This window comes from Rattus rattus, chromosome 1 (genome assembly GCF_011064425.1).
Source record: "Rattus rattus isolate New Zealand chromosome 1, Rrattus_CSIRO_v1, whole genome shotgun sequence".
In the NCBI taxonomy this organism is placed as follows: Eukaryota; Metazoa; Chordata; class Mammalia; order Rodentia; family Muridae; genus Rattus; species Rattus rattus.
Window position 1 is genome coordinate 247,882,754 of NC_046154.1, and position 14,725 is coordinate 247,897,478.

The window sequence follows — 14,725 nt, forward strand, 5'->3', positions numbered from 1 at the left end:
TAAAAAAAAAAAATTACAGAAAACAGCTGCCACGAACACATACAACACATAGTGTGCCTTCTGGACAGACATAGTAGGAAGTTGTAAGGAGGGTCTAGCAATAGGGAAAGATCAATTCTGTGCTACACAGAATCAAATGGCCATCTTTCTCTGTTTACCAATTAATCAGCAGACATGGCCACCTTCCCAATTGGACTTTTCTTTTCTTTTTCCTTTCTTTTCTTTCTTTCTTCCTTTCTTTCTTTCTTTTTGCCTTTCCTTTTAGGAAATGTGTTTCATCCCTCCCAAAAAGCCACAACAGTCACTTCTTTTTGATACTGAACAATCTGCTTAGAGATGGAGAGCTAAGGTCAGGTTAGCTGGACAAGTACCAAGACAGCATCAGAATTTTCAGAATCCATCTTTAGTTCTCAAAATTCTCTTGTTAATTTCAACATCTCCCTTTAACTTAGAATTGCTATTATTGCTGTTAGTAATTTGTGAATTACCAGTTTTCTCATCTTTTCTTCTTTAGATGTATTTAAAATCCAGCTAAGGCAGGCTGCCCGTTTATGATCTATAATCCTATTATCTAGGGCATTTCATTTAACACACACAACAATTTAGAGGTATTAAATGCTCCCCATAGGGAGAAGCACAAAGTCAAGTTATCTTTAGTTAGATTCCCCTCTTTTTCTTTTGAAACCCATGCAATTTGAATTAGCAGTTTTCAAGCATAAAACCCAGCTGGAATACCAAATAATGCTCTTTTGTCCAAAGGTTCCCTGTCCTTTAAATTAGATATCAGAGGAGCAACCAGAGACCAGGCTGACTGCTAACAAATTAACAAACCAAAATGCCTTTTGGGGGTCTGACAACAACAAACCAAATCCTGGGGAGCCAAGACGCCCCTAAACCGAAGGGACAAAGTGAACACCTTAAAACAAATGCTTTGGAAAGCAAACCCCGAAAAGTATCCAATAAGTAGGATCCTAACAATCAGTTTCCAGAAACAATGCATTGACCTTCCACCAAACCAAGCGAGTTAGGAGCCCCAGAAAGAACTCAGCAGCGTCCATCTGAAGAGATCATGCTGGGTGGTAGACACTAAGGCTCCTCGCTGGTACCTGGTGCAGATTCAGGTGACAAATGGGTTGTGCTTGGGGCCTTAAGTTTGAGAATCATGACAGCCAATACAAAAACACAGCTCTCATCTGAAAAAAAATGATAGTTTATTCTGGTGCCAAGAACACAAATGTCCATGGTTTAGGAACACAGATTCAGGTTTCTCCATGGTCCATGAAGTTTTTATAGTAAATGTGGTGGTTTGAATAAGCTTGGCCCCTGGGAAGTGGCGCTAATTAGGATACGTGGTCTTAAGGAGGAAGTGTGTTACTGTTGGGGAGAGAGACCCTCCTGCTGGCTCCCTGCAGAAGACAATCTCCTGCCTGCCTTCAGATGGAGATGTACGACTCTCAGCTCCTTATCCAGCACCATGTCTACCTACAGGCTGCCATGTTCCCCTCCATGACGATAAGGGACTGAACCTCTGAAACGATAAGCCAGCCCAAATTAAATGCTGTCTTTTTTTTATCAGTTGCCTTGGTCACGGTGTCTCTTCATAGCAATCGAAACCCTAACAAAGACAGTAACAGATCAAAGAAAGCTATAAATCAAAATACTTTTAAATATATTGGTCAAGGGGCTGGGGTGATGGGTCAGTAGTTAAATTGCTTGCTACTCAAGTCATAGTCACCAGGATTGTAGTTTGGATTCCCAGAACCCAGGTAAACGCTTGACGAGTATGAGCCCTCCTGTAACTCCAGTGCTTTGAAAGTACTGAATTTGAAGTGGGATTCCCCAGAGCAAGCTGCCTAGATGGCCGAGCCGTACAAGTGAACTTTGAGGGTCAGCAAGAGACCTTACCTCAGTGAATAGGTGGAGGGTCACCAGGAAATACTCTGACCCTCAGCTTTGGCCTCCACAAGCTGATACATATGCACATAGAGACCCACACCCATGTGCACATGCATGTGAACATTCATACTTACATGTACATATACACCACAGATACATGAGAAGGGAAAAAATAAACATTTGGAGACAGTGGTAGTCACACCGTAGCAAAGCGAAGTAGGGGGTTCTCTAATGAGTTCTCGGATGCTCTCTGGTGATCGGCTTAGCTTTTGGATTGGTCAAAGCTAGTAGCTTGCTGAATACATTGTAAAGGTTGGTGGTTTTGTTTTTTTAGTATTGTCACAAAGCTGTTAGGTTAGACAGAGGAATGAGCAACGAATGACTTTCAAAGAGACTAAAAATAGCCTAAAATCATTTGGCTCTGGTCTGCAGCACCTTGACTCTCCATAATCATCAAGTCCCGTCTTCCAGCCTTGTAGAATCTGAAACATAGGTGTGCCTCCCACCTGAGAACTTCCGCTGTAAATGAAGACCCATATACCCTAGCTGCCCATATACCCTGAATGCACACGTCCATGCACACAAGAATTCATGGGAGAACCCACCCTTCTATCTTGTCTGCTGCTCCATGCTAGAAGTAGAGCCTAGCACTCAGCACCCAACAAGTAATAAAATGGTTAATAAACAGCACATCTCCCAGTGTTTTCCATCTCTTCTGATATACCCACCCTCCTTATTATGAGGTATGGCTGGTACAGAGTCCTGGAGGGAATTGAGCGGGAAACCTCCCTTCAGTCCATAGCTTCTAGTGCTTTCCAGCCGCTGCTCCTGGACCGGCATTCTGCCAGCCTGAAACAGAAGCAGCAGAGCCAGAGGCTAGACTCGGCCTTAATTCCACATTCACAAAAGCCCATCACCCAGATGTTCCACCTCACAGCTCAGAACCAGACTGGGAGGGTGCAACTCTCAGAGAGGGAGGAGAAATCTGAATGGAAGCAGTCTAGCATTTCCTGCAACTCAGGAAGACGTCTATCTCAACACCTTTTCTCTCTCTCTCTCTCTCTCTCTCTCTCTCTCTCTCTCTCTCTCTCTCTCTCTCTCTCTCCTCTTTGTTTCCTTAAGATTTCTTTTATGTGTGTCCATATCTTACTTGCATGTAGGCATGGGTGCCTGGTGCCCACAGAGGTCAGGAGAGGAGTTTGGAACTGAACTTATCAATGGTTTTGAGCCACTATGTGGGTGATGGGAACTGAACTCAGGTTCTCTGCAACTGAAGTCCTTAATGGATGGGCCACCTGCCTAGCCTCACGCTTCTGTTTTTAAGGGAAGCTGAGTATTGAACCCCAGGACTGTATATGTTTGACAAGTGCTCTACCATCGATCCATGTCTTATCCTTGATAGCATATCTCTTTCAAATCTACTCTTCACATATGAGGTGGGAGCAATAAGGTGAACTGAGCACAGAAGGAGATGGATGTGTGCTCAGCTCCATGTAAGGGACTCCCTGTACCCACGGGGAAAGGAGAGAGCAGGGAGGGCACGGGTACCCACTGCTGCTGACAGACAGCTGCCCATGGTGTTAGAGGACTCCATTGGTTTCCAAGCAGAGCATAGAAGGAAGGGGATGCTTGTGGCCCCGGCTGCCACAGTGCTAAACTTGCCTCTGATGAAGATGTCAGGGCACCGCGGGCGAATCTGTGACACAAACATGCGGACTAAGCACTGCCTGTTTAAATGTGGTGGCGTTTGAAAATATGTCACCAGGGCCTAGGTGGCTTGCCATCAGGAAACCTGACAACGCAACTCATTACATTATCTGCTCATTAAGCTGGGGACATGCGTGGTTGTGTCAACAGATGGGAAAGAGCCTCTCATAAATTCATCAGCCGTCCTTTACTTGTAAAATCTAGTTGAAATATGAATGAATAATGTGAGCAAAGGTGAGTATAGTTCCTAAGGTAGTGGAAAGGCCTTCTGGGAAGAGACTTCGGGGCCTCTGTCACTACTCAACCACCCTTTGCAAAGACTCTGTGCCAGGAACATAGAAACTGAACAAAAGAGCAGGAAAACGGGAGTCAAGGTTGGGCGTCGTCATTCGGAGACCACGTGGTTCGACCCCTCAGTGAGGCCAGAAGTGAATTTAGAAGCAGGGAGGGGGTTTCCTTTCCTGCTAATGGTAATGTGGTTTGCATCTGTTTCACTGGTGTAAGCTCTTCTGTGTATCAGGCCAGCTTCAGTGCTGTGGATCCCACCATCCCACTGCAGAGTTTTAAAACCACACCTCTTGGCTCCACACTCCCGTGGGCAGCTCAGAGGCTGTGAGCAGGTTTGACTTTGGGAGAGGTGACTCGGGTCTGCTATCCCAGGGTTAGGGCTGCATAGCTGGTACAGCAAGTATCCCTGCTGGACTCCACCTTCAACTCACCAGCCCCATCCTATTAAGCCCTCTCTGCCTGAGCATCAGGCATACGCTGGGGTCTGCATTAGAGCATCCCGACAGTGTGTGTACAGGGACACCACTCAGCTAAACGAGAAACATGGCGGTGGGATTCCTGCTGTTTTATTTCCAGACCTAGCTATTCACCAAGGCAGACTTCACCAAGGTTGTCTTCCCAGGGTAGTGGCTAGAGGGTGGGGAGAGCAGACCATCATGTCTGTCAGTTAGGTATCTGTGGAAACTTGTAGGAGCCCAATGGTCATCAGCCAAAAGAATCTTCATCCTTGTTGTATCTGTCAACTCCTCCAACCTGCCCTTCTGGGGCTGCCTGAGGGCCACCATCACGGCATCACCACCCTCAGATCTGGGACCTTGGAAGTGTACCCATTAATAGGAATGTCCCTGCTCAGTGTACCCCCTCCACTTGGCTACATGCTCCCTATTTTGAAATTTCTGAACAACTCCTCTTAGAGGAGCAAAGGGGAGTTAAGCTTCTGGAGGCACAAAAGCTGGGGGACTCAGGGCCTATCCCTGATTGGTCAGTAGATCTCATTTGCTCTCTCCTACCGAGTGAACCAACCACCCACGGGGGGGGGGCGGACCCAGAAAGCCAAAAACATCAGCCTCTCACATAAATATAACAAACTGGATTTCAAAGGAAAGGGCCTATCGTTATACTACCACAGAAGCTATGGAGAGCCCAGCAATTCACACCTAGGGAGGCAAGCAGCCCATGTGGAGAAAACTACATAGTCCTTTGGAGGCCCTGATAGGTCTGGATGAGGACTGCACCTGCACTCCAGTTTCAGACCCCAGAGAGCAAACTCTAAAACAGATTCTAACAGGAGACTCTGGATATGGGAGACTTCACCTATATTAGAATCAAGGGCAGAAGTGGCAATGTTTCCAGAGGAATAACAAAGGTCATTTGCCTCAGGAGCCATTAAAATGTTTCCCCCAACTGAAAAGGCATGGCCAAGACCAGTGACAGAACCAGGGACATGGCAGCTCTTGGGCATCCTGTCTAGGTAAAAAAATGCATCGTGTTGTAAAGGTCATGGTTTAAGTCAGTGTGGAGATTGGGTTGTTCCATAAGTGACACTGAAAGACAGTGGCCACTTAGAACAACCCTCTCCCTCCTGCTACAGTGAAGCTCGGGTGGATGATGTCTGGGTGCAGCTACCAAGCCTGTCAACATTGAAGAACACACAGCACAGATTCACAAGAAGACAGAGGAGCTTCTGAGGCAGGAAGCCCCAGGCTGTACAAAAATTTGCTAGACCTCAATGCCTCCAGCCTCAGTATAGCACACATGTGGTACCACAGAGCAAGACAAGGACGTGGCCACCTAACTGCCAGACCTACATAGAGTCATGTATGCTAGGAAGAGGCCAATGCTGGCACGGAAGGTCAGCAGGAAGAAACCGGGACTCCTCAAGGGACATGGACTAAGGGCCTCAAGGACATTCAGCCATTGCCGACATATTGTCAGATGGAATGTCGGCAAGGTTCTATCCTTTATCCAGAAACCCCTGACAGTACACAGCTAAACAAGACAGATTCATCACCTTGTTAGAGAACCTAAAGCCTCCTGGAATTTCTTCTCTCCTTGCCTCCCCATTCCTCAAATCAACCCTTCATAGCTGATCACCTCAGCCCCTCACTGGAGGACAAGGATAGACCCTCCAAAGCCAGTGACAGAAATCTGAAGACAACTCTGAGTCTAAGGGCTGGCTAAATAAACCAGAGCCGCCCATCCCCAGGACAAGTTGGAACTTGAAAACCCACAGGACACCAAGTCTAACTCCCTGGAAGGAGGCTGCTAAGCGGATTCCTAGCAAAAAGGGCCAGGACGGGAGATGAGATGGCTCAGTCCATAAAGGCCCTGTCAACCAATCCCGATGCTGAATTTCATCCTCAGAGCCCACATGATGGAAGGAGAAAGAACTAACTCCCCCCCATGTCCTCTGTCCTTCATGTGTGTGCCGTGACACACATTCACAATACAGCAAATAAAAACTATAATTAAAAAAAGAAAGCACGGCAAGGGACACGGAAGCACTTATGTCCAGAAAGCCTGTACCTGTCACCAACGAGGAAGGCACCCCAATACCATACCAAAGCTGGCCATGGACCTCTCCTTGAGATTAGAACATTGGTAACTCAGATAAGGTTGCTGAGGGGGCCCAGCCCTCTATGCCTGCTACCCCTCCCTCCGAATCCCCTCAAGGGTATGTCAAGAGAGTTCCTCTTCTCTTCATGTATTTCTTCAGGGAGGCCAGAGAATCTTGCTCCTGTTCGTTTTTTAAACACCGTTAAGACAACACATTTGGCGCATAGAGTCTCCTTGTCTCCTGTGTGCGGCTTGGCCTTCCAGAAGCTCCTCGGACTTCTCCCAGGCATCCACTACTCCCAGCCCATCCTGTTCCCTCCACATACATCTTTGCCCTGCACCAACTGTGCTCTGTGCCCCTAGTCACCAGGCACAAGGAGTGCTTTAGAAGGAGGGAAGGGGCAGAAGGGTCCATTGAGGCAAAGTGCAAATGCAAAAGGAACCAAGCATCTAGGGACAAGTCCTTGGCTGTGTCCAACAGATTGCAGACATCAGCAACTAGTGGTGACAGGGACTGCCCCTTCCCAGTCACCCGCCTGAGCCTTACTCCAGTCACTCAAGCACAGTTCCCAGGAATAATGTCAAGGCTAGATCCTACAGGAACTAGTTCTCTTTCTGGGGGGTCCAGGAACCATCGGTGACCATGGGTTTGAGTCAGCCACAGGTGACATGGGAGAAGCACTGGCCAAAATTCAGGCCCCAGAGAATGCCTGGGGTTTTCCTGGAGCTTCACGGGGTGAGCATCTGGCAAGCAGCAGGAAGCAGGGCGGACTCAGGGATGAAACTGAGGGCCACCAGCTGGGATGGAAAGACCAGTATAGCTCATCTCCCCGTACAAGTCTTCCCCATCTCTCCCACCTTTGCCACTTTGCATGGGAAACAGCATCTTCAGGCCTTAGGACTCCATCCACACTGAACCCCAACTCATAGTAGGGCAGAGGGTGCAGATATCCAGTGAAGGAACAGAGTCCAGGAAATGAGACCTCGACTTCCACCTTAAGCAACCCCAGGGCCCTTAGCCACCCATAGAGAGCTGAGCAGGAGCAGCAGTGTCCGCCGTTGGGCCAATGTGCATCCTAGGAAGGGTGGGAATGTGCATCTGGACACTGGACACATCACCCTGGTGCTGGGGACACTGGCGAGAATGTTTTGGTGCCTGTGTGTGCAGGCACCTGTGACTGTGAGCAGAAGAGCAGACACTGACTGTGTTCTGCGGGGAGGCACATACCCAGACTGGCCATGTGCATTGGGGAATGCATCGAGGAGCACATCTTACACCCGTGGTGAGCTTGAAAACTTCTCACGACTCCCCCCTCCCCCCGCCAGCCCCACATTGTCATCCTGTCCATCTCAACTCTCACCCCACCTTCCTTAACTGTCCCCTCCCAAGCTCCCAGCCCCAAGCAACCCCAATCAGAGCATCTTCAGGTGTCTTACCATACACTCCCACAACCCTGAACCCCTGACCACACCCCTATCTGTCAGATCTCTCAGTGCCTAGATTGGCCATTGCTCTCTACCAAGACCATGCCCCACCTCCAACACCCAGGCTCAGACCCGGGCACAAGACTCAGAAGTGACTTTATTTCTCTGTAGTTAATGCCCCTCAGGCCAGGCTGTTGGGCTGTCCCTGGCTTGACCTCCCTCCCCTCGGGAACCTGGAGAGTCCCAGAGTCCCTCGCCCTCCCCCTCCCCCCCACCCCAGCTTCCTGCCAGGATGTCTGGACTCCTGGAGATATCCAGCGGCCTGGGATATGGACCTGGTGGAGAAACGGAGAAGGTTCACTCACATCTAGGGAGGTTGAGAGCCTCAGACCTTGATGCCAAGCCCTTGCTGTCTCTGCCCCAGCCAGGCTAGGCTGGGAAGGGACAGCAACAGGCTCAGGGGACAAGCTCCAAAGCCCAGCAGGAGGGAAGGAGGGGTCTTAGGGCCCAGCCCAGAGGAGAGCAGGCCCCAGGCTGAGCAGGAGCCCCCCAGCCAGGGCCCAGGGGCTGCGTCCCGCTGCTGATGCCCCGTTGCACAAATCTTTCTCGCAGCAGTCCACGTCGACTTTTAAGATCCCAGAGTTAATGAACCCCATCAGATAGTCTGAGAAAAAGTGGCGCTTAACGAAGTCGCAGGAGGAAGCACACATCTTGTTCACAGAATGATCCTTCCTGCCTGGGGGAAAGAAGGAAGGCACAGGGGCTAAGGTCCACTTCCACCTGAGCTCTGTCCCTTCCCTAGAACCCAGGACCCTCCAGATCAGTTTGAGCCTTGGAGCCAGGAAGGAACAAGCCATTGTTGTCTTGCCTCAAAGTCATGCTCTTGTCCCAGGTAAGAGGAACTCAGAGAACATTTCTGACCTCTCCCCTAGATCTAGCTTTCAGTAGCCCCGCCCCCTCACCAGGTCCAGACTTACTGCTGCTGGGGTCCGTGATCCGCACGCTGGCACAAACGGTATCAGTGGGCTGGCACTGCTTCGGGGCGCAATGGCTGGAATTGGCCAGGGTGCAGTCCTGGCACCACAGGCCATGGGCTAGGCAGGGCACGGAAAGAGGGATGACCAGGGGGAACCCAGCTCTGGACAGCCAGACCCTACACCCCTTCTTCCCCAACCTGCTGCAGCCATCGTGGCAGAACCATGCCCATAGAAGAGTTCGGCTCCCACAAGACTCAATTGGGCCTCCAGGTTGACCCTGACGCTGTACCTACACATCCTGCCTTCCCCCACCCCCGTCCTCTTACTCCTGAATACAGCACCCCCAAAGATAGGTAGGTTTCAACACAGGAAAGGTCCACCGACTTAATAGGAAGCTCGGTGGATCTCTGAGATTGAGGGACATCTGCGCAGTACTAGAAGCAAGGTGGAAAGGCACTGGATGCCTTCGGGTGTGTGGAGAGCCCCGGATGGCTGGATCTGACATATAAAAGTGGTGCTCCCCGCGACATGACCCCTCCCCGCAGGCCCCCGACTCACCCGGCGAGGGGCAGAGAAGCAAGGCCAGCAGCGCCAGGCCAAGGCTCTTCATGGCTGCAGGCAGCATGCTCCGATAGGGCCTGAGAGAGGCGCGGGGGCTGCAGGCGGGGGTCCTCTGGGGCGCAGGCCTGAAGGGAAATAGCCTCGGTCAGAGGACCCAACCCCAAGGACCCTTCCCTTTTCTGGCCTGAGGATATAACCACCCCCCAGGAATCAAAAGCGCGCGGGGTGTCTGGGGGGTGGGAGGTCCAGGAGCTCGCAATGCCCCACCCCCAACCCATCACCGGGAGCATCCACCATCATTGCCTCCCCTCCAGGGAGGAGAGGTCTGCCCTCTCCGGTGAGGTGGCCACCCCAGGTCCCCGCAGCCTTCGCCCTGCACCTGCGTGGGGAGGGTGTCGTCTCTCCCCAAGGAGCTGTAGGTGCGTCCGGACAGGAAAAGCGGGAGGAGGGAGCGCACCTTACCTGCCGACGGGGGAGGGGTGCGCGCCGCGTCCCCGTCCTCGTCCCCACCCCTGGGCTGGGGGGCCGGGAACCCCGCGCCGAGTCCCCTCCCCTGGTCCCCGCGCGCGCGCCTCGGCGCTCACCGCGAATCGGGGCGTGGAGTGCGGGCCTCGGGGTGGGGGGCGCACTCACATCCCTGGGGTGTCCGCACTCGGGGCTCAGCAGCGGGCGCGGCGCGGGGAGCGATGCCCTTCGGTCTCCCTGCGGACCGGAACCGGGGCGCAGCTTCGTCTTTCGGGGAACGCAGCCGCAGACGCGGACCCCGCGCGAGGGGCGGGGCGGAGCCGGGGCGGGGGCCGCGCGCGGCGGGGAGACGCGCGGGGCGGGGGGCGCCCAGGGCTGGAGGCCACGCAGCAGGTCGCCCTACCCGGCCTCGGCGCCCTTCGTCCGCGCGCAACTCCCCTTCTAGGTCTCCCGCTCCCGCTGCAGCAGCCCCCCACCCTTGTCCACCTCCCTACCCGGCGTGGGAGGATCCTCCCCCTCTGCTTGGCCGAGGTCCCTTTGCAGATTCTCGGAAGAGCTTTGGCTGCTAAAGGAAGCAAAATGCACAAAGACGCAGCGAAAGAGGGAAGTGGAGGGGTAGCGGCCGTGGGGTTCAGACGTCCAGCCTTGGGGCTCCTCCCTCGCCAACCTCCACCTCGTGTCCTGTAGTTTCAGCCAATTCTACTCCTAAGAGTGCCCATGACGACGCCCACCGGCAACTCAGCCCTAGGGACTTTTGTCACCAACCACACCCACACACAGAGATGACAATCCTGGTCCGAGGTATAGGATGATTGGCCAGGTTCACACCTTGCACTCCCGCTGCCGCCTGTCCTTTCGTCCCTCCTGAGCTCTGGGTAAGCCACAGCTACCTTCCCTCTTTTTTCACACAGGAGGAAAGGGGTTTCACGTTCAGAGCCCCCAGGCCCTGAGAAAAGCAGTGAGCAGACCTTGATTCTGCCCGCTCGCCCCACCCCCACCTCAGAACCTCACACCAGACAAATGACTGTCACTAATACCAGGTCTTTGCTACATGTGACAACATCGGCTGTCAATCTGACCGCACAGTCTCTTCTCCTTGATGTAAAGAGCACATTATAGGTGCACATGATAGTTTCATATCGCCTTGGTATCTCAGTGTTGAGTTACAGGTAAAGAGAACACACACATCGACAGAGCCTCCTGCCCATTTTACACCAGTAGCCAGGTGATCAAACAGCATGAACACTTGAGTAGTTCACAAGTGCTGAGGAAGAGAGGAACTAGACACTTTGAAGAAGGGATCTAGATGAAGAGAGTGCAGAGGGTAAGAATTAGTTCATACACAGTTCTCTGCCAAATAAGTCAATGCCATTGTGGAGCCCAGACCCAGCCTGCCAACAGCGGGGTGAGAGCAACAGTGCCTGAGCCTAGGAGTCTTGCAGAGCAGAGGCCTGGTGAGGCTCCTAGGCAAGTGTTTTCTGTGGAAACGGAGGGGAGTGGATGGTCCATGAACCCTGTTCATCATGACCGCAGACTAAAAAAGCCAGTGGCCTGCCTAGATTTACCTTCACATTAACAAACCAAAGAGTCACACAGGGATAAGTGCCAACAACAAACTTAAACCCTAGAATACCAAGTTGATGTGCTTATCAAGACATACGAGAAGAAGGAACCCGTAACCCCAAACTGAACCACAAGTTTATCTCAAAGAAACTTCACTTACATGAAAAAGGACCAATGGGGACCTTGAAAGAAACTAAGCCATCACTGAAAAATAATGCGGGTGGGGGTGGGGGCAACAAAGACCCTACATGTCACACCCTTTTATTTATACGAAATGCTCAAAATGTAAGAATCCAACAAAGACAGAAAGATTAGCCAAGTATGAAGGACAGAGGGGAATGACTGACTTGGGACATGACTAATAAGGGAAGTGATAAAAGTTTCATTTTGTAGTAATGAAATGCCCTAAAATTAGATTCTGGTGATGGGTACACTAAAAGTCACTGAAATGTATTCAATAAAGAACGAATTTTACGGTATGTGATGTGTTTTATCCTAATAAAGTTGATTTTTAAAAAACACCTCAGCACGGAGTTAGCCAGCAAATTAGACACAGACAAAGAAGGAATTTATGAGCTGGAAGACAAATCTGAAGAAATCATCCAGAAAGGCTGAGGAGATAGCTCAGTGGTAGGACCCCTGTCCAGAAATGATCAGGAACGTAACACCCAATTAGTTTAGAAGCATAAAGAAATACAAAAGATTGTGTGCAGAGAGCTAAGAAAAATCTAATTGAAATCCCAATGACGGTGTTTAGAGACCTTTTATTTAAAAGAAGTCAGAACTGGTGAAAGGTAAGTGTTGGTAGAGATTCTGATGTATAATAAGCAAACTAACAAATGACAATTTACCTAAGCACAACACAGCAAAAAATGAAGCCCACCAAAGACAGGAAAATCTAGAAAATGATGAAGATAATTCTACAGAATCTGGAGGCAGAGCAACCAAAACCAAGGAGGGTGAAATAGTATCTTTACGGTGCTTGGGGAAAATAACCTAACTCTTATGCACTGTTTTCTAAAAATTAAGTCTAAAACAAATTTTTTAAGTCTAGAAAATGACTTAGTGTCAAAAAAAAAACACACAGCCTGACTCAAAATCAATAAAGGATCAAACTAAATATGTCTTCAAAAAAAGGCATGCAGGTAGTTACCGGTTTGCAGAAGAATACTAAATATCACTGGTTACCAAGGAAATGCTACTTCAGACCATAATGAAATGTAATGTGACAGCAATTAGGATGATGATTCCAAAAAAAGATGGAGTACCACAATGCTAGCCAGGACGTTAAGGAAGGGAATGTGTGCATGATCTCATTTGAGGAGCAGAGAAAAAATGAAATGATCAAGCCCAGGAGCTGGGCTCCAAGAGACAAAATTTCCCTTAGACAGGAGGGTAAGTTATTAAGATCTGTTACACAGCCCAGGGCCATGGTTAATACAATGTATTTTTTTAATTACTAAGATAAAGTATTTTAAATGTCTTCATTGAAAACCTAAGAGGTTGAAAAGCTGATTGGCTTCATTTAATTATTCTGCAATGTGTTGTGTATCTAAAGGCTCCCTTGTACCCCTAAGACACACACAACTGTAATTAATCAACTGAACTGTTTCTTTTGGTTTTGTTTTCTTATGACAGGGTCATGCTGGGTAGCCCAAGCTGACCACTAACTCACTACCCTTCTGCCTCAGCCTCTGTAGTGCTGAGCATCCAGTGTTTACCACTCCGCTTGCTATGTTTGGTTATAAAGATTACCACCCAAGTGCCAGTGGCCATTGGGGTCTTTCTGGAAACTTTAGGAGTTAGGGATGGAGAAATGAGGACTGGTGACAGATCCTGTGGAGTTGCCCCTGTCCCTTCCTGTCCCTGTGCTTCCTGCCTGTCAAGAAGCTAGAACAACCTCTACCAAACGCTCCTTCCCTGATGTTCTACCCAAAGCCTGGTGCCAAGCAACATGGACAGACACCTCAGAGACAGTGAACCATAGTCTATCTTCCCTTCTTTAAGCTGTTTATGGAGATATTTTATGTCAGAGCAACAAGAAAGCTAGTATACTGACTCAAAGTTTTTGATTGCTTATTCTGTATTTGTTTGGGGGGGATTGTGGGTGTTGTTTTTAAAGATAGGGTCTCATGTAACTCAGTCCGGCCTTGAACTTGCAATATAGCCTAGACTGGCCTTAAATTTCTGATCTCCCTCTCTGCCCTCGAAATGCTAAGATTATAAGCAGGCCACACCACAGCTAGAATGCTGTCTTACAGCTTGAATAAATACATGTTTTCAGATAAGATTCAGAGAGTTTTAGCACTAGCCACTCTTCCGTAGATAAACATTTAAAGAAGATGCTTTAAGAAGGGGGAGGAGGATGAAGGGAGGCCAAGATACAAGAGTGAACAGAGAACTGGCTTACAAGAAGGGAAATCTAAGTCATCCTGTGCCAATAAAGGCACCTGCAAGTGGCTTCTAGACAGCTGGAGCCCAGGACAGCAGCACATGCCAATCAGGAGGGTGCTCTAGGGTAAGGGATCCAAGACCCTGCATTGGTAAGAAGCAGCTAAGTGAGTGATAAACTTTAGACTCCTTTAGATGCTCAGGATGCAGAGGAAGGTTTCCAGGGCAACCACTAGCAGCTCTCAATGAAGGGACCACATGTGGGGCAAGCAACATGTGCAAAGACTGGAAGTGGAAAGATACCAAGGATTCCGGGCAGAAAGGGAGGCAGGGTGGGGTGGGCTGGGGTGGGCTGGGGTGGGGTGGGCGGACAGAGAGCCTAGGACTCAATCTACAGGGAGGTGAGATAGAGACAGACCAAATATCAGAACCCTTGTGGTTTGGGGGTCACAGTGTAGGGCATGGGGGTCACAGCATAAGGCATGGACTGTGTACCACCTTAGCTATGAGAAAATCCCTATAGGAGAGTATATAACTAATGTTATGTGACATTTGGCTGGCCCATGGTACTCAGATGGTAGGCCAAACATCATTCTGGATGTGTCTGTGAGGGTGTTTGTGGATAAGATTAACATTTAGTCAGCAAAAAAGAGAAAGAGCATTTTCTTTCTCTTTTTTTTCCCGTTATTCCTAGGGTCTCACTATGTAGCCCAGGTTAGTCTCAAGTCTATGTAGCCCAGATGAGTGCCACTGGACTCAGCCAGATTAACATTTATTACACTTTATTTATTTATTATTGGTGTGGGGGGGTATTGTGGTCCTCTCTTCTCCCTGGGGTTGCTGGCCACCAGCCCACGTGAACAAAGGGAACATAGTCTAAGATCAGGGTTCAGACA

At 49.8% G+C, this 14,725-nt stretch overlaps 1 protein-coding gene across 4 annotated transcripts; it reads right to left on the bottom strand.

Annotated features, from left to right (window-relative positions):
• Positions 1-8,009: 8,009 nt before the first annotated feature.
• Positions 8,010-10,469, bottom strand: Ly6h (lymphocyte antigen 6 family member H). Of its 4 annotated transcripts, XM_032916728.1 has the most exons (5): positions 10,370-10,469; positions 10,044-10,112; positions 9,408-9,535; positions 8,850-8,966; positions 8,010-8,608 (listed from the first exon to the last, which is right to left on the bottom strand). In XM_032916728.1, coding segments are annotated over exons 2-5 (483 nt in total). In that variant the 5' UTR covers positions 10,046-10,112; positions 10,370-10,469; the 3' UTR covers positions 8,010-8,372. The 4 variants fall into 4 exon arrangements, with proteins under 4 accessions (XP_032772619.1, XP_032772631.1, XP_032772611.1 ...); XM_032916740.1 differs by lacking the exon at positions 10,370-10,469 and having other exon boundaries at positions 9,995-10,181; XM_032916720.1 differs by lacking the exon at positions 10,370-10,469 and having other exon boundaries at positions 10,044-10,156.
• Between the last annotated feature and the right edge of the window lie 4,256 nt (positions 10,470-14,725).

Bases quoted from the DNA above. Each gene is read 5' to 3' on its own strand.
- Ly6h (XM_032916728.1), bottom strand. The intron at 8,967-9,407 runs GTGAGTCGGGGG...TGCCCTGCCTAG, and splicing joins GCTTCTCTGCCCCTCGCCGG to CCCATGGCCTGTGGTGCCAG. The intron at 8,609-8,849 runs GTAAGTCTGGAC...TCTTTCCCCCAG, and splicing joins GATCACGGACCCCAGCAGCA to GCAGGAAGGATCATTCTGTG.